This window comes from Buteo buteo, chromosome 10, assembly GCF_964188355.1.
Source record: "Buteo buteo chromosome 10, bButBut1.hap1.1, whole genome shotgun sequence".
Classification (NCBI taxonomy): domain Eukaryota; kingdom Metazoa; phylum Chordata; class Aves; order Accipitriformes; family Accipitridae; genus Buteo; species Buteo buteo.
In genome coordinates, this window is record NC_134180.1 from 6,059,351 (window position 1) to 6,078,212 (window position 18,862).

The 18,862-nt window shown below is 47.8% G+C and overlaps 1 protein-coding gene across 5 annotated transcripts in view; it reads left to right on the forward strand.

The window, feature by feature from the left end:
* The first annotated feature begins 3,357 nt into the window (after window positions 1-3,357).
* Window positions 3,358-18,862, forward strand: part of MARCHF2 (membrane associated ring-CH-type finger 2) — a 37,560-nt gene continuing 22,055 nt past the window's right edge. Inside the window, exons 1-3 of one of the 5 annotated variants that reach the window (XM_075038296.1) lie at window positions 3,381-3,446; window positions 10,050-10,265; window positions 16,257-16,474. In XM_075038296.1, the coding sequence (XP_074894397.1) occupies window positions 16,299-16,474 (176 nt within the window). In that variant the 5' untranslated portion in view covers window positions 3,381-3,446; window positions 10,050-10,265; window positions 16,257-16,298. Of the gene's footprint in view, window positions 3,447-5,981; window positions 10,266-16,256; window positions 16,475-18,862 lie in introns of those variants that run through there. The other 4 variants (XM_075038297.1, XM_075038298.1, XM_075038299.1 and 1 more) reach the window with 4 other exon arrangements.

The window sequence follows — 18,862 nt, forward strand, 5'->3', positions numbered from 1 at the left end:
CAAAAGGTTCATGTCTAGGGCTTAAGTGCTGTTAAATTATATGGGTATTGAAGAGACCTTGTACCACTTCATTGTGTGTTGACCAAAGCCCCCTCAGAGCAGGTGGATCTTGGACCCATGCTGTTCATGCCAGGGGGATTGGGTTGTTTTGGAGACTTGTTGTGTGACGTGGAAAGGCCTACTGCATTTTGCTGCAGGACTGTTCGGTATACCCAAGACATGGGAAGCATGTGTGTGCACGCACATACATAGCTTATGTGAGCACTGTAAACTAAGCGGTGGTTTTATCTGCTGTGGTCACTCAGTTTATTAGACTAGGTATTGACTCTTGCCCAGATTGCTGTGCTGCTCTCCAGGCAGTTAGAGATGCAGCCCTTCTGTGGGTTTGAGACGCTCTTGCCTAGACTAAGCACAGGGCCATTAGTGCCAGTAGAAAAAGGACGGTGCACCAGTTCTGCCTGGTAGAACCATCTTCCTGTGCATAGACAGGGGAAAATGCTTTTGATCTTGAGTACTCTGGTGTCCTGCTGAAAGCCTTGTGCACTCCTCAGAAACTATACCTACAGCCCAACCCACTGTTGGTGATAGCTACTGAAATTGTAGAGGGGAAGACTTGGAGGAATCCTGAGGAAGCTTGAACTGTTGAAGAGCTGTCTGACATTCAAAGAAGCTCTCCAATAGGCCAGACTCCTTAACCATGCTTTCCTGATGTGAAAAGAACAGTTAAATGTAACCTCACCTGGACGGCTTCATACTGCAACTTCACTGGCTCTGTGTGTCTCAGTATTGCTGTCAGGAAAATAGAAAAGGTTCCAGCTGTCTTCCATCTGCCGTAAGAGGTTTGAGTGCAGAATTTGGCTTATGTAAATCTCCTGATTACAGGAATGCTGCCTGTGAAAGAAGGAACATGTGCTATGCTTGCCTTACTTGGATGTTGAGGATGACTTTCACTTAACTATTGAAAAATAACACTAAAAAGCACTGGGTGCTTACCGCCCAGTGTCAGTAATACAAACCTCAGTTGAAGGCTCCTGCTGATATTTAGAACAGGTCCTCCAATGCAGTATTAGACAGGAGTCTTTTCTGCTAACTACTCTGTTTATTATGGGGAGAGTAAAGGCCAAAATTCACACGTAAAAATGATTTGGTGGTGAGCACACAAACAGGTAATTGGTAGAAGAAATTCATTGAGTAGACTGCCTCAATCTAACAACTTTTCTTCCTGTTGAGTCAGATGCTTACAGACTAGGGGAGTTAAGGTCTGGGATCCCTACTGAAAGTTTGTCTACAGCCTGCACAGGACAAGATAGTTTGATTCATGGGAATGTTTTAAAGCTCTGTACTTGTAAAAATCCAGCTGATGAGTGACTGCCTGCTACTTTGTTAAAAATTTTTGTGTGTGCTGCAGAGACCATCAAATTTGGTAGAAGGAAAAGGCACTATGATCCTTTCTTCCCCCTGTGGCTGCTTCTCAGCACTTCTAGCAGGTTAGAAGCAGTAGAAAGACTGCTGCATCCTAGAGATCCCCCCTGTTGGGTTGCTGTTCTGTTAGATCACTTGTAATGACCCCACAGTCTGTGGAAAGGCTGGTAATGGGGTGTTCTTGTGCGAACAGAAGAGAGCTCTCTCAGCTGGACGTGCCAGGATGGTAAGGATTGGTCTGTGCCTTTTATTTGAGTAGGTCACTTACCAAAGCTGCTTGGAAAAATGTACAGTAGGTATTTTTGCTTCCTGACATTTTGATTCCTGCATGCTGTACTGCTCCAGAAGTTGTGGATGTGATCTGTCTGTGGGCTGTTAATGATTGAGTCTTACCTGTGCTTGGTGATTGTTTCCCTTCCAAGCATGAAGGAAGAACTTGCTTAGAGGTTCTGGACTCTGTAGAAGAAAAAAGATCCTAATGAAGTGACTCAGTCACTTAGGGAGGCTTTTTTCCTTCATAAAAATCTAGGGAAAACAGTATTAAAGGTAGGGGCCTGAATTTCAAATAAGAAAAGAAAAACCAGACAATTAAGAGGTGAAGACTAACTGTCCTTCAAGTAAAATACAGTGAGTCAGGGCTGAGGTTGGATTCTTTTGACTTGCAGACTCTTAATAGAGTCTTAATAGATAATACAGCTTGAACAGTGATTAATGGAATGTTTCCATGAAATGAGTATCTCCAGGGCTGCACCATTTCAATAAATAACAGTAATTCTTATTTTAAACTGGTCAGATAATGCACGGTAGTGTTGTCTGTTAGGCTTTGTAGGCTATAAATAGCACTGGACCTTTATGCAACCCAGAAGAGAGGTTCCTTTCATTTACTTTTATTCCTGGTTCCTGTGTTAAGTGCAATTCACTTTGTAAATATACACATCACTTGATTTTTGTGCATGGTTATGATGTATTGTGGATATAAAGATTGCCAAATCATACCGTGTGTGTAAAGTTCTGTTCCAGGCACAGCTGTAGAATAAGGTGGGAACATAATTTCAGACCTGGTACCTGGCTGGCTCCAAAGCCCAAGCGCTGTGGTTGATACTAGCATGGGTACCCCTGCCATGGCCAAGGGTATGCACATTTGGGGCTGTGCCCCTGTAGGGAGCAGCAGTCCAGAGCCGGGAGTTAATTACCCTCGGTATCCACTACTCCCAGGAGCAGATGTTCTTGAGAGGGCTCTTGCCATCGCTTCAGGACACTGTGTTAGTCCTTGGAGGGGTTCCCGGTGCCCCCTCGCACCCGGCCTGGCAGCGCACGGCCCGCGGAGGTGGCTGCACGCCCCCGTGTCCTGGTGCTCCTCCACGGAGGGACGGAGGAGTCCGGTTGCCTGCTGCTCCAGAAACAACTACTCCGAGTAAGGCGGGTGTGAGGCCGGCCGAGACCTGAGGCGCAGGACTGCGGCAGAGGAGGGAGGCCTGAGGCCGCGCCGGATCCTCCGGGGGGCGGGTCCCTTCCAGCGGCGGCCCGAGGGGAGGAGGCACCGCCGCCTCGCCGGTCGCCTCCCCGCTCGCTCCCCTCCGGCCTCCCGAAGCCTCGGGTAGGGGCGAGGGGGCGCAGCCGCCCCTGACGGAGCCGCTGGCACCGCGGCGGGGCCGCCCCGCGCTACCGGGGAGACCCTGAGGCGACGGGGCCTGAGGCGACGGGGGGCGGGGCCGGGCCGCCGGCCGCGGTGGGGCGGGGCGCGCCTGCCCTTGGCCGGGGGGCGGGGCGCGGCCGCCCTGCCGGGTCGCTATTGGCCAGCGGCTGTTGCCAGCGTGGTCGCGTTGCGACGCCGGCCGGGTTCAGCGCAACCCATTGGGTGGGCCGGCGCCGGCGTCCGCTCGGTGCGCCTCGGGGATTGGGCGGGCGGCGGCGGCGCCGCTGTCGGGGCGGGCGGTCGCGGGTGGGCGGTGCCCGGCGGCCGCAGGAGCCGGCGATGGGGCGGCGCGAGCCGCGCTGAGGGGCCGCGGGCGCCGGGACCGCAGGTACCGGGCGGGGCGGGGCGGCACCCGCAGGGCGCCGGGGGCAGCGGCCGCCGCCGGCCCGACGCGACCCAGCGCTCCGTTCCCGGCCGGGGGCTGCGGCCTGCCCGCCGTTCGGGGCCGGGCCGGGCCGCTCTCTGGTGCGGGGCTGCGGCGACGGGAGCGGCGTCCCGGGCGGGCCCGCGGCGGCCGGGCCGCGGTCTGGCTGCGGTGGAGGTGGGGGGCCCGAGAGCCCTGACAGCCCTCCCGGTCCCCCAGCCCCCGTTTTGGGGGGGGGTGAGGGGAGGGAGTCCCCGCCACGGGGAGTGTCCTCAGCGCCCCGGTGTCCGGTAGCGTCCCGCCGCCCGTGCTCGGGTGCCGGAGCCGCGGCTTGGGCCGTGCTGCGCCGCGGGGTCTCGGGAAGGATGGCTGACCCGGCCGCGCTCTTCGCGGCCGCCCTCCCGGCTGCGGCGTGGCCTTTCCCGCAGGAGCAGCTGGCGCCGGCCCCGGGCAGCCGTGCGAGCCAGCTGCCCCCCGGGCTACCGGGCTCTTTTATGGAGCTTTCGGCTCCAGCGCGGTGTCCCGAGCGAGGCCGTGAGCCCGGCCTTTCGGTGCCTCTGCCGCCTGCTGAAGGCAAGAGCTGCGGCCCCTTCCTGCGGGCCTGCGGCTCTTCCCGGCGGAGGACGGGGAGGGGGCTGACATCCATCCCCTGCGTGGAAAAGCTGGGGGTGTTGCGTAGAAGCTTAACCTGGGAGGAGAATGCTGTAGGCCTGGAGGTTTGGAGCAGCAACTTTCCATACCTGTTCGTCAGACTTCATTGCCACGGGTATAAGTAGTTACTAGGAAAAGATGTCCACTTGCAAAAGCTCCTATGCCTGTTTTTTCTCCTCTTTTAGAGTGTTATTGGCTGTTGTTCTAATGCATATTTTTGACCTACTGAGTGCTGTGTGGCATGACAGGGAATGCACTGTCTTGTAGAGCTTGTAACAGAGATTCCCCAAGAGAATGAATTCAGTGTCACGGCAGAACTGAAGAGCTTGCTACAGTTGTGTGTTGGAGGACCAGCTGGCTTCCTCTGTGGCATAAGCTTAGATTTTGTGATTGACTTTTCTTAAACTGGGACCTATAAATCTCTCCATCTCATTTAAAGCAGTTTTCTTGAGACAACTTAACTGCTAGCAACAGAGGCCAAAACTCCTTGTTTATGGGATTTGTCTGAGGGACGTCCCTGTGGCTAAGTGTAGGGTGACGCACCTGCATCTGACCCCCTAAACGTAGGGTGACGCATCGGCGCTATGTGGTGTTACTGCCTCGATGAGAGTTCAGGCCGTTGTGTGACTTGCTGTCTCGGAGGAAGCTGTGCAGAGCTCAGATTTTACAAGCAGAGAGGTGGGGTGTCTCTCAAGTCAGTGCTGATGAGTAACTGGAAATGCCAGGGTTAACTAGAGCAGCTCTGGCTTTTTATCAGGTTTGTTTGTATTCAGCGCACCTTCCCCGCACTGTCTGGGGATAAGGCTGTCCTGCCCTGATGTGTGTCTGAGAAGAACCGTCAGTGAGATGTGCGTCTCATCCCACCCTGTGCCCTTTATTTGCTCATACTCAAGGGATTGTTTGTATTCCCCTCTCAACCATTCCTGTTACCAGCCCTCGTTTTCTTTGGGACTCTCATTCCCTTGCTCCACTCTCCTTCCAGCAAGCATTTATCTCTGTGTCTTTCCCTTCCAATACAGTTTCTAGCACTTTCTCGAACTTTTTCCAGGTTCTTGTCAAGAATGCCTGTGATGCGGCTGTGGTAGGTCAGCTCCGATGGCCATGGCCAGTCCCCTTTATCCACCCTGCTCATGGGGACAAACAACCTTGCTCAGTTGCCAAGCTTGCACATGCACAGAATAATCCTTTTAACAGCTGGATGTTAGCCTTGTCTTTCCAAGGCTTAAGTGTTTGAATACTTTTTTGCATCTCCAAAGGACTGTGGAGACAGCTGCAGGGGAGAGTGTTTGGAGGGCTAGAAGAGCCCTGGTTTTCCAGGTGCATTTGAAACTGTGATGGTATGTCACCCTTTGGAAACAGGCTTGAAGGGAAAGGAGCTGAGACTGGAAAATGCCTTTCTCGCATGCACTGTAACAGTGAATTTAGTAACTCCGGTTGAGGACACAAGGTCTAACTACCCCCAGACATGTGTTGTGGAGCATTACAGGCAGCCTCCATCAGTAAGAAAGTCTTGACTTTGCCAGGAGTGGACCAGGTGGCACAGGAAACAGCCAAGTGTGGGCTTAATGTGTATACCATGGACATTAAATACCAGCTGTAAAACCTGGGCTGTCTGTGTGTGGTTAGCTAATTAACACCACTGGCAGTCTTTAAGTGGAAACAGGAAAAAAAAAAAGCATTGGAACTAACAGTTTCTTGTTTCTGATGTGTTTGCCCTTTTTTTGCTGTGGAATTGCACTGAGGCTGCAGAGTGAGGTCACCCCATGCTGGATGCCAAGGAGACCATGCAGATGAGCTGTATTACAAATGTACTAATTGTAAACAGCTTCCGACAGAGTTCTTGCCTTAATAGATGCTGGAAGAGGGGCTTTCCCATTCTAGGTTACTGATGCTGGCCTGTATCAAGCAAGTGCAGGATGCAATGTTTCCCTGGGAGGAAGTTACCATAGATTCCTTGAAACAGAATGGCCGAAATCAACCCCAAATGCATCCAGCACAAGTTGGGCAAGTTGAGGCTGGATATGAGCTCTGAGACTTTGTTAGTCCTGAGGGACTGCTGCAGGTCCTCAGGATGCAACTTTGTAATAGTTCTGCAGGCAGAGATACAAAGTAAAGTGTGCATTTAGGGGCTTTTTTCACTATTGTTTAAAATGTCTTGGCTTTTTACACTAAAAAACACAGAACTTCTTCTTAGAAGATGAAGGGAGGAATCAGGCATCCTGAACTATAAACTACAGGATGAGTTTATTTTTCCTCCACTTGACTCAGCTTTGGATATTTGGAAATTTCGGAGTTTCCGTTTTCTAAACAGTTGGGTTTTTTTTTTTCTCCTCCAGATTAAAGTTCATAACTGGTGTGTCTTTTCTGCCCCCCAGTCTTATTTACTCTGGTTAACTCATGCTTCTGTATGCTCTTAGCTCACAACCTTCCCATGAGAGAGAAGTGATCACTGTTTACTTACGTTTGTCCCCTTGAAGACACACTAACCACTTCTAAGTTTGTAAGAAATGGGCCCACAGTCTCTGTGATGTAAAAGACAAGTCATATGAAAAATAAAGCCATGGGTCACTTGTGTGTGAAGGAAATGAGCACAGCACTGAATCAATGTGACGGGTAGGCAAGCAGTTTCCATGAAATTTGTGTAAAACAGTTTTCTCTGGTGCTAAAACGATGGATTAATCTGTGCTGAGGCATAGTTTGTGGCTTATTGAGACAGTTAATGTCATGCACGTGAATAGCAGGTTGTCCAGCTCTCCAAGTCTGGTCTCGTTCTCTTCCCAGCTCCGACTGCAGCAGTACTGTTGCCCGGGGAGGATACAATCGCGCTTGCTCTGTCATCTTTATGCCGTGTTTGCCGTAGTTAGACCAGGTCAGCTCTAGCTCATCAGCATAGCAGCAACAAATGCAGCTCTACTGGGAGACGTGGTTACCCACTTGCTAAGTGTTTGGGAGGGCGCTCAGCTGTTTATCCCGCTGTGTAAAAGCGGGGAAGTCACTACTGGGCTTCTTATGGTTTTGGCCACCTTTCCTGGTGGTGGAATATGTCTCTCTCTAGCTGTGACAGTTACAGGTTGTGAGAGCTCTGAGCACTGATGGGAAAATGCAGAATGGGAAAATCGTGAAGGCATGGACTGACAAAGTGTCTTGGGGCAGGGACTGAACACTTCATATCCTCTAGTAAAGTGAATAGCCTGACAGGAGCTGTACTGACCTGCAGCTCTTCCTACCTGTCAGCTGTCCAAATGCATTCCTTGCCCCAGACCTCTCTAGGATGAGCAGTGTTACAGTTTGGAATCTGCAATTTGTTCCCATTTTCAATCAAAATAGGCATCTGTAAGTTGAGTGTTTTTTTTTTTCTTCCGGATTTTACGTAGCAATTCTAACTAAACTCTTCAATTCCTGATATAACACAAGATGATTATGTGTGGTTAACCTCAAGGGCAGGCATGCTGTAACTGCTCTTGCAGTTTTAATCAGTTGTCATGAAGTCAGTGATAGACTGAAGGAAACACTCTCCTGCTGTTCCCAAAATGAGGGAACGAGGGGGCAAGGAGCAGTACTGGCTTGGCAAATATAAGTACAAACAAATCAAACCTAGTTTCTAAAGCACTCCTCTGCAAATAGGGAAATGCACCAAGCTCTTCCAGTCTTAGCTTTAACACCTATTTCTTTGTTTGAAGCTTTGAGAACTTGAGTCCTGTTTCAGCTGAAAGCTGTTTGGGTTTAGATTTGAGAGTGGTGGGAGGGAAAAAGTAAACTACAATTTTGGACTGCTCTCAACTTTTATTTCCTCCCAGTTTTTCTTGTACTTCCCTGTAGACAAATCAGTTGGGGCCTGTGTCTCCAGAAGAACTAGAAATGCAGCCTAAGCAAAACATTGCAAACTTAATAGGGGGAGAGAGAGAGAAACTGGGATTTTGCAGCACTGATATCAATTGTGAAGTTTCACTTCAGGATCAAGGAGGAAATTTGTAGTGGTAAGGAGTGGGCAGAAGGGAGATACTGGTGAAATCAGCTAGGGTCAGCTAATCCTCTTTGGCTGACCATGGAGAAAGAGGATGCTCTCAGCTGGTGCCTGCTTTGGAGCTCTTCAGATGCAGATGGGTAGTGGGGTTGAAGGCTGTGGTGGTGCCTTTGCTGTAAAGGTCTTTGAAAACTGAGTCTGCTAGAGAGATTTGTACAGTGAAATAGCTAGGCTGAAAAACATAAATAGGCAGTTAAATTCCAGTTCAAATATCTGTTCGAAGATCAGCGTGCTGCCTTGTTTCGAGTGGTCGTTGCATGCCGGCCGTGCGCTGCTCTGAGCAGTTGGAGCGAGCAGGGCTGCTGTGTGCTGGCAGGCAGTTTGTTCCAGCTCCAGTTTGTCTCCAAGAAGAGTGTTATTATTTGTGTAATGGTATAAATGGTGCTTTATAAACCAAAGAGGAAAACAGTGAGGAGAATGCAAGTTCTTCCTGGCATGGGATTCCCGATTCTGAATCAATGTTTTGCATCCTTCTGAGTAATGCCCTTTGAGGGACTGACCTGTCCAATGTTGTGTGGGCGCTTCTGTGTTAATCTGGTGCATGTGTTACTGCTACACTAAAATTGTTTTTTTTCTGATGTATTACCCAGAGCTGGAAAATCCATTTGTTCTGAATAAACTGAAGCTGCCTGGCATAGGACTGGGGAACCCTTGAGCTTTGGCATTGCTGCAGATGCTGCCTCTCTTTAAAGGGGAGCTCTCTGAAGCGATAGGGCTGGGAAGCAGAAGTATTCTTGCGTTGTTGCTGCTGTTATTTCAGTAGAGGACACATGGTCTGGTGCCTTCAGGAGGCAGCACTGCTAGGCGGGAGCAGGGCGAGGATGTGCTTGTGGGTGGTGGGACAGTTGTTTTCTCCACTGATGGGTAGCACTTCTGCAAGCATTGATTTGTGGGCATGATAACTGTTTTTTTTTTCTTTTTTTTTTCCCCTGGTTCATGACTTCAGTAAAACTTTCAAGTCTTACTAATACACCTCTCTTTCCCTGCAGAGAGTGGTAAAATGCAGAGGGAGGTAGGCACAAGGTCTATGCAGTTGCATTACATAGTGAGTTGTGCTGCTGTTCACCTCTAAAAGCTGATGTCTTCTGAATGCTCAGAGGAGCAGCAGGTGTTTCTCATGTCCCAGCTGGTTTTCAGTTGTTTCCTTATGAAACTTGTTATTAAGATGGCTGAATGGCTGATTTTTGGTTGGAGATACCCTCTGCAAAGAATTTTCTTCTAATGTTGCAATTTGTTTTTCCAGATGTTGGTAATTAAAGTGTAGTAAACTTTCCTTTCAGATGGTCTCATGGCAGATAACAAGTCGCAGAAGATCTGAGATAACTGTTCATTTTGGCACTCCAGCTATAACCCATGGCTTGATCTTTCCCAAGTACAAGCTTACAGCAAGGAAAAAAAAAAACCATTCTTTAGGCTTCTCATTTTTATACTGATCTTTTTCTTAACATGTAAACTGAACCTTTTTTCTTCTTTTTGAATATTGAGTAACATATTGTTACACATTAGGCAACACTCTTCTAAAATAGTTTGACTGAAAACCAGGGGGGTGAACAACATGATGGGTACCCTGAAATCTGGAGTAACGGGAGCCCTGCTGTGTTGCAGTTCTGCTGTGTTCACATGAGGCCCATCCCTAATGGACTCGTTTGAAAATTAGGGCTCACTCCAGGTGGGAGCCTGCTGAGAACCACAGGGTATGTGCCACATGGGTTTGATCTTTGCCAGATGGTAGTTTGCCAGTGCTGCAAGACATGGTGAAGAAGTGCAGCTACTGCACAGGTTGATCAAATATGCTGAAAGTTTTGGAGAGGAGGGATGTGTGTGGATGCAGGCTTTGGAAAACAACCATATATTGAACACGAAGGCTTACTGCAATATTTTTTTACCAACAGGGAATAGAAGTCAGATCCTGGCAATGTGTCCATTTGGAAAAAAATGAATAAGTCACGTTCTGTGGAAGACTGTCTCTTCATCTCTGTCTGGAAAACAAACTCATTTGCCATCAAACCATAGTCTAAATAACCAAGACTTCAGAGAGTTTCTAGAATATGCCTAAATAGTGGCTTGGTCTAGAGAAGTTTTGATCATTTGTCCTCAGCAGGAGCTCGGTAAGTGAAGGCTTGCATTACTATTTCACTGCTGCTGAGTTGTGTTATTGGAATAGTTGAGAGGCAGCTGAGTTGAGTTCCTGACAGTGATAGATAATGTACAAATATGACAAAATCAGGAGTCCAAAAACGCCGCTTCCTATAAGTGTCTAACCACCTCCTGGGTGTTACATGGTTAAACTTGGAGTGTCTTGTGAATGTTTGTAATTCAGCTTTAGGGATAAGACAGGTAAGCCTCTGTGGACAGCAGTGGTGCTTCACAGTATCTCAGCCTGTATGTTTTGCTGTTAAAGGCGTAGGAGGAGGTTCCTGGTGTGAAGCTTTATTAGAAGGTTCACAAGCTCCCAGGATATTGTCCTTTGATTTTTTTTTTTTTTTTTCCCCTAGCGTTTTGGGGTTTGTTTTGTTTTGAGCCTGGTGTCAGGTCTGTCCAATTCACAGCATTGCTCCACTGGCACTATCTGAAGAGCAAGTTAATGCTGAAGTTTTTACAGCACCTTCTTTAGCTATGATTGTCAACCAAACGTTGCAGGCAAGGCAGGAAATTGAGAAGCTCCTGGGGAGTGATATGCTTTCCTGTGTCTTACCTGCCAAATTTTAAAATGCTTTAAAAGCTGTTGTGTGGCATCAGATCTTACTTGGAATATTGGGGTATATGTCATAAAATGCTGCGCCACTTTTCTCACTAGACAAGGCTCATTGCACCCTGACTTGTAGGACCATTGCATTCAGATGACTTCTGAGCATATGACTCACAAGATTTCTTCCCAAGTCCTGGGCGATGCAAGAGTTGCAGTGAGGTCTCATAGCAGAATTCCCCGCTCTGTGCCTGAGGGCACATCTTGTGAAGCTTTAGAGTTGTCTTCATCTGATGGGTCAAGTGTGGGCAGATCTGTTGCTGGCTTTTCGGGTACTTCTAGGGTGTTATGATGTACTTTTTTTTTTTTTTTTTTAAGAACGAAATAATGCTGCGGTCTTCAACCCTCAGCAGGGAGTATGTTTAAACAAACAAAACTGAAAAACAAAGCCCTGCAGCAGTTTGGGACCAGTTCTTGGGGTTTTTTGTTGTTTTGTTGTTTTCTTTAGATTAAACCACTTATGCAACCTTTTAACAGTAGCAGGGAGCACTTCAGGCCACTCATCACATCCCACCCATGCATATCTTTGGTGGCAGTATGTGGGGGTATGTAATCAGTGTGGGCGTGAGGGTCTGGAGGCCAGAGCTTGCCCTCTGTGATGTGTAGGAGGGTGTACCCTGCAAGTTGCCCAGAGCACGGAGGCTACAGGTGTATCACTTAGGAACTGCAGCCACCCGGAGTAGCCAGAGCCGGGTGCTGAAAAACATGTTGCAGCCCTGGGATTGGACTTGGGCTGTGGAAAGATGTGCATTAGCTGGATGAGACAGGGTGTGTGGGAGCAGGTGCTTAGTTGTGGTGAAGGAAGCAATTCTTTGTACTTGTCTCCCTCAAGAAGTTTGTGTTCAGATGATCTTAAGGCCCCAGGATTTGGGAAATCCAGTTTTCATGGTGAAAAGGAAAGCATTGATGTTTGGAAATGCCCTTTAGCAACTAAAAACCTTTAGTTCACTGATGACGTTTGCAGGATCATATGATAAGAAGACTCAGTGTCTGCATACCCAAGTTAGCTAAAATGGATTTGGAAAGCAGACTGGGTAGCCTTGCTCCTGGAGGTTAAATGTCAGCTTGTGTGAGTCCCAGTCTGAGCTTTGATGATCTGCACACAGTGAGTGGGTTACTAGCTGAATTAGGAAAAAAAAAAAAAAAAAGTACTTATGTACAGATGGGTGGGTTATGTTGGCTATATAACTTGGTTATCTCCTGGCAGCACAGTAGTGAGGTGCCAGGTCTTGGTTACAGTAATCAGGGAAATGTGTTGCTCAGTGAGAGCAACAGACTTAGCCGCTGACAGCCTTGCCAGGAGGTGGAGGTTTTTTTCTTGGTGGAGATGTTCCAGGGAAGCGAATCTGTACAGAAGCTGGTGCGTATGAGCTGCACCTGAACAAGGTGGAGCTGGTTCTAGTTCCAGTTTGCTCTGGATCCTGTCAAAGCCTCGTAATTGCTCCAAGGGTTTACACCAGTTGAGGTGTTCATCATGTAGACAGGCCACAAGCAGCCCAGAGGACCCATGACCTGCACCTAACAATTGCCCTTTACTGTGATCGTTTGGCCTTAGCCTTTCCTGTTATTGTCTTTTTCATCTTGACTGCGGCTTTTCTCTTTGTGGCTTTGATCAAGGTATTCATCTGGCCTGCTATGACTTCCCTGTCTGGGAGAAATAACTGTCTTATCCAGCTGCAAAGTCTAAATATGCAGAACAGAGCTGGGGGACCCTTTAGCTCCTTGTCTTCTGCTTGTTCCTGCTGGGCATGTCTTCTGGATGGAGAGCGGTGGTCCAGCCTGATCTCTGCAGTCTTGAGCTGTTCAGTCATTTGAGGGAGTTTTGAAACCCCTGTTGCCCTTTGGATGATATAAACTGGATCACATATCTTGTTGCAATGCCTGAAGACTGACAAGGGTTTTTAACAAACTGACAAGGGTTTTTAACAGATTGACAAGCAAATTTTGCTGGCATGTTTTGCATAAGCCACATAGTAGGCAGGATCCTGCACCAGCACCGTGGTCTCTGCTTTGGAGCAGTGAAGAAGCACTAGCTGCTCTTTGAGGAACCGGCTCATCTTGCTGCACGTGTTTGAGTTTTGGAGTCCTAGTGCATAACTTGCTCTTCTGAGCCAACTTTCCACAAACAGGGTTTGTTTTTCTTCAATTTGAGTAATCTCTACAAACTCAGCCCTTTATATCCTGGATCTGCTCAGAAGTTGAGGATACAAAATGTTGCTGAGAAGAGACTTCTGATTTATTTGCTCATGTCTAACTGTTGCAGCAGAGGGGATATTGATAATAAACTTAATGTCTCTGAGACTTTTTTTTTAATGAGAACAAGAAATGTATCGCTAAGGAATGGGCTCAGAAATCACAGCTGCCCAGAAAAAAAACAGTGTGTGGTTCAAACCAGCTGTTTGGGTCTTGATTCTGACTCCCAGTTTTTGGTGTTTCTGCTGTAACATTGGGTTTGGGTTCGATGAGCTGTTGACAGTTGTAAGAGAAGGCTGTGTGTTGATGAGCTGAGCCTTTAGGGAGCCAGGAAAGGGACTGGCTTGGCTGTACACTGTGGTTCATGTTCAGCTGGGTATGAAATTGGAACTGGAGTGCACTGCAGATGTTATCTTTGGATTTTGGTTACTTCCTCACTAACTGTATCCATGAAAATCTTGCTGCTTTTCCTTTGTATTTGCTGAATGGCATGAGTCAGATATTAAAGCAGTGACTTCAGGTTCCACCCTGGGATGGACCCCGACAAGGAAGCGCCAAATAAGTTGTAATAGAAAACCGCGCGTTTCCTGATGGACAGCAGGGTGGCGATTCCCTTTCAGCCCTGAATAGGGCTGCCAGGGCAAGGACGCAGTGCTGCCTGTATCTGTCAGATGTGGAGCACAAAGAGCCTCGGTATAAATACTCCCAGGACACAGGGAGTGAGGGCAGTTTTATTCCAATACGCAAAATGGACCTTTTTCCTCTGGACTTAAAAATAAACAACATTTTGGCTGAACAAATGGAACCGACCTTTTTATTAAAAGCATGTATCTTCTCATGCCTGGTTCAGTAAGAGGCTTTTAAAGTTGATAGAACTCCTTAACTTGCAAACCAGCTGACTTAAGTCATTCCAATAGCATTTATCATCTTACTTTTTGCTCCTTAAAGTTGGAGAGCTTGTAGCCTTTTTTTTTTAAAAAAAAAGAGACCAATAAGAAAAGTGGCTCTAACCCTGTGTGCTCTTTGCACAGGTGGAGAGACTGAGTCAAGGCAATGCTGGGTCTGTTAAGTTCATTTTTAAGTTGATTGAAAGATTCCCATTTGTTTCAGTGTGGATTGACTAGCCCACAAGCTCAAGCCTATTCCTCTTCATATGCAGAAGAAGGATTACAGATAGTAAGCAAGAGCAGCTTTAATAAAGAGATTAGATACTTTTCTACTAGAAATTAGAAAATATTCTGTAACTTGAGGGAATGCTACCAAAACTGGTGTCTGGTAATGAGACACCAGTGAAATGCTCTCTCCCTCTTGGAACACATTCACCATGAAGGGAGCCGTCCTGACAGATGAAGCCCTTGGTTGTGTAAGAGTTGCTTAATTTCCAAGACATGAAAGAACACTTGTGCTTACCCAAATCAGTGTTTTCAGGGCTTCAACGATCACGTTCTTGCACTGGCTTTTTGTTTTCTTCCTCTGTAGTCTGGCCAAGCCTCCAACCAGGAACAAGCCCTTATTTTCTTTAGCTATTTTAGTTTGATTTAGGCTTAGCTGAACCTGATGAAACTGCAGTTTCATGGGAATGTTTGACTCCTGTTGTGCACAGAGATCTTGAAATAAAAAAGCATTTCCTTGGAAGCAATGGTGAAGGTTTGTTTGCCTGCTTCTACCTCCAGGAGATGGAGATTGATGATTCCACACACTCCCCACTCCCCTCCCCCCCAAATTAAACAAACCTAATTCTTTTCGTATTTCTTTGGTAAGTTTTGGGGTTGAGGTTATTTTTGTTTGGTTTTGTTGTTTGGGGGTGGGGGGGCCCCCCAGACCTTTTATCTTTTTCATTGCTTTCATTTGAACTTCTTTTATGGGTTTGTTTCTCTCTTGAAATCCAGCCACCAGGATGAGACACCATTCCAGCTATGATCCCAGAAGCACTGGTGCACAGGGATTACTGTGCATGCCTTACATAAGGCAGTCCTGTTTACAGACGCGAAGATTTTGGTCTTTACCAGCAGTATGATTTTTTTGGCTTGTGTTCAGCTTGTGACTAATTGTAACCCCAGATCTTTATTTCTGCACAGCTGCCTCTTAGGGACCAGGCTAAAGGAGACTGGAGAAAATGGGATTTTTCTGAATCTGCAAAGCATGCCTATCTTTGGGGTTGATATAACCCCTGCCAGGGAGGAACATGGCTGTTGCTGGCAGCTTGGGCAAGCTGCTGCCTTCCCTCAAAGGCAGCGAGCTCTCACGTCTGCACGTGGCTCATCTGAGCCAGCTCCTGGTTTGTCAGATTGGGCTTTTTCTCTGCATCTTCTCCCCGATTCTTGCATTTGCTGCTTGTTCTTTGTGCGTTCTTTGCTGGGTAAACTGCAGAAGTGCCAAAAACATGATGGTGTGCTTTGCTGTTTGCACGTGGCTGTATAAAAGTCATGATTGGTCTGAACCGTTGAGAGGGAAAGGAAGAAAACCGGCCTGCTGCTGTTTCTGTGGAGCTCTGGGAGAATTTTCAGTGCTTGTGCGTGGTTAATATCCGCATGTTCACTGCTGGGACACACCACATGGGATGTGGAAATGGAAGGGCATGCATTTCTGTAAAGAAATAAAAAAAGGGAAAATCAAAGGTGGGGTGGATGGTGAGCCTTCTGAGTTTGGTGGACAGGCTTTAAAGGGCTTAGAAAGCACCTGAATGCAGCTGAGAGAAGGGCTTCCCTGAATGGAGCCACGCAAAGCGGTTTAAGTGCCATGTTCAGGTGAAACTTGGCAACTTCTACAGAGGGTATGAACGTAAGTTTTCAGGAAAGTTTTAGCCAGAATGACATAGGCCCATGGGGCTTCTTGTTGCTTTCCCCATCTCTGTGTTGGCACATTGGGTTTGAAAGGCTTCATCAGGTTAAAGGGTGGGTACCAGAAATTCTCTCTGGGAAAAGCAAATTTGCAATTCTGACACTAAGTTATGTAAGTAGGACACTTGGAGCCTTAATTTTATGGTAAGGCAGCCTCACAAAGCCTATTAAAGGGGACAGAAGTCTAGCAAAACCCGTGGTTGTTGGGGCCCCGGGGCACTGGCAGCCCTAGGGGCTGGAGGAGGGTGGCAAAGGGGGGACCTGCACCCTGGCTGGGTGGTCCATGGTACCGGGCTCTCACTGCGGTGCCTTTCCTGCAGGTCTCCGTGCCGGTCCCTGGGGCAGAGGGGCCTGGAGCTGCCATGACGACGGGCGACTGCTGCCACCTCCCCGGCTCCCTGTGCGACTGCCCGGGAAGTGCTGCCCTCTCCAAGTCGGTGGAGGACTCCGACATCGGTCGCCCGCAGTATGTCACGCAGGTCACCGCCAAGGATGGACGGCTCCTCTCGACGGTGATCAAGGCGCTGGGTGCACAGAGGTAAGGCTGCCTCGGGGAAAGGGCTTGGGATGACTGCACCTGGGCTTTTTTTTTCCTTTTTTTGTGGCTCTAGGGGTGGAGGGAGACAACAAAGTCTTGTTTGTGAAGGAGTTTGCCAGGGCACTGATACCGAGTGCAAATCCTCATTAGCCAGATGCTTCCCAGGCCTGCGCTCTCTTTGTGGGAGCTCACGCTGGTTGCATGTGCTGGTGGACTGGGACTCGTGTGTTCATCAAAACTCCCCAGGTCTGCGGCTGCTCCAGCATGTGATGACACAGGTGGCCTCTCGCTGTGTGCCTCTGCCAAGTCCTTGCTGAGCAGCAGTGAAGGTGGGACACCATGTTAGCAAGGGCTGCCATTCATGGAGGTGATTAAGGGCTGAAAATGGAGCACAGCCCCTGTTCCAAGATATGGTCATGGAGTAAAGGCGTGGTGTCGATTTGCAGCCCCCAGGGAGAGGAGGCTGTTTGTGTTGCAGGAACTGCAGTGTCCAGCTATTGCTAGAGGGGATGTGTGGCAGCTTCACTTGCTCACTCTTACTGATGTGGCTTCTCATCATATGTTTTGAGCAGCTTCCAGAGCAGAGGACACTTGGCAGCATCATTCAGTCCAGCTAGTGAGACTGGTCACATTTTGTCTTCAAATCCTGTCTGAACAGCTGTTATTTTTTTCAATGTATTTGACCAAATGTTGATGAGGTGTTAAAGTGGTGACTGCAAATGTGAGGGAGGAAAGCTAGATGAGAACTGAGGCAAACATAATTGCTGTATCTAGCAAACCTGGAGCAGGTCAATAAAAATGCAAAGGGAACTGAGCTTGTTCTCTGACAACCGATAGGCTGGGCGAGCACTTGTGTGGACCCTTAAAACTTGTGGAGGTGTAAAAATTGGCTGGGGAGACTGCCTGGGATTACATGTTAAAAAAAAAAAAACAAAACAACAGGATTCCTCATGCATCTTCATGGGACACCAGTTTGTTCATTTTGGTGGTGGTGGGTTTCATTCTCTTCCTTGTCACCAGCACTTAGCAAACCAAAGCCAGGAGCAGTGTGACTGTACCAAAAGGTTAAATTAGTGATACGGTCTCTACAGCCTGCTGGAAAACTGTGTTCGAGGGTGTATCATGTGGAGTGTGACCAGGCCCCCTCCCCCTCTGGATAGGAAGGAAGGAAAATGGAGGCCGATAAGAAATTTTTTTTCTCTCGCACTGTCAGCAAATTTTTTTCCTTCTGGATTGTTTATTGGTAGCCAAGGTTATATTAATGCACTGGAAATATGAAACTTCTCAAACAGGAAGAGAACGGATGAAATATCTTACAGATGCTTTTCTTAGGAAATAACAGATGCATGAGAGCACTGAAGGCTTGGGGTTTTTTCAGTCTGTTCCTGTCACTAAGGCTGTGTGAGTAGGCTGTAATTTTGTTGTTCTGATACAGCACTGAGCTTTATGGCAATAAAGGTTACAGAATGATCAAATAATTCAGATTGGAAGGGAATTATGGAGGACATCTGGTCCAGCCTCCTTTCAGAGCAAGGCCAGCTTCCAAGATGGATCAGACCACTCAGAGCCTTGTCCGATGCAGTTTTCAGTATCTCTGAAGATGGAGTTTCCACCACCTCTCCAAACGCCTGTTGCAGGGATTGTCGTGGCTGAAGAATAAAAGGCACATGAAAATGAGGAGAGAACAAGGGTCAGTGTTTAACCAGTGATGTTTGGCAGAGAGAAGGGGATGGTGCAGTGAGTGTACATTGCTTCACAGCCCTAAATATGATTAAAAAGTCCAATTGGGATGAAACCTGCTAAGCATTGAGTTGGAAGTGGTAGAGATCTCCTGTGATGCACCAGGAGAGGAGTATTGCCTCTCCTTTAGTGAGCTGATGTGCACTTTTTCTTGCTGGCTCTTCTCTTCCCTGCATGTCCCACCAAAGTTTTTCCCCAGTATGCTCCTTTTCCTTGCACTGTGTTTCCTTGTCTTGCTCTTGCTTTCTGTTTTGTCTGGTTGTGCAAACTAATGGAAGTAGTGCTACTAGTTTTGAAGATGGCAAATTGCTTGTCCTGACTGTTGTGTTGCAATCCCACAAACTTCTTTTGCAGTCAGGTGTTGGGGTTTTTTTAAAGTCATAATAGCAGGGGAGGATGAAGTGTGAGATGGGATCAGTGTGGCTTTTGTACTGTCAGCAATATGGGAAAAAAGGTGATAGCTGATAAAGCTCACCTGGATTTCAAGAGGACACATGCAATAGGGTCTTTGAAATAAAGATGTTCCTTTCTCACCCTTCCTCCCACCCCCAAATCTGTGCATCTATGAATGTAAGAGAACAGTTGTTGTGTGAAAGAAATGGCTGGTTGGAAGGTGGGAAAGAAGTGAGATACTAGTGAGTGGCTTGT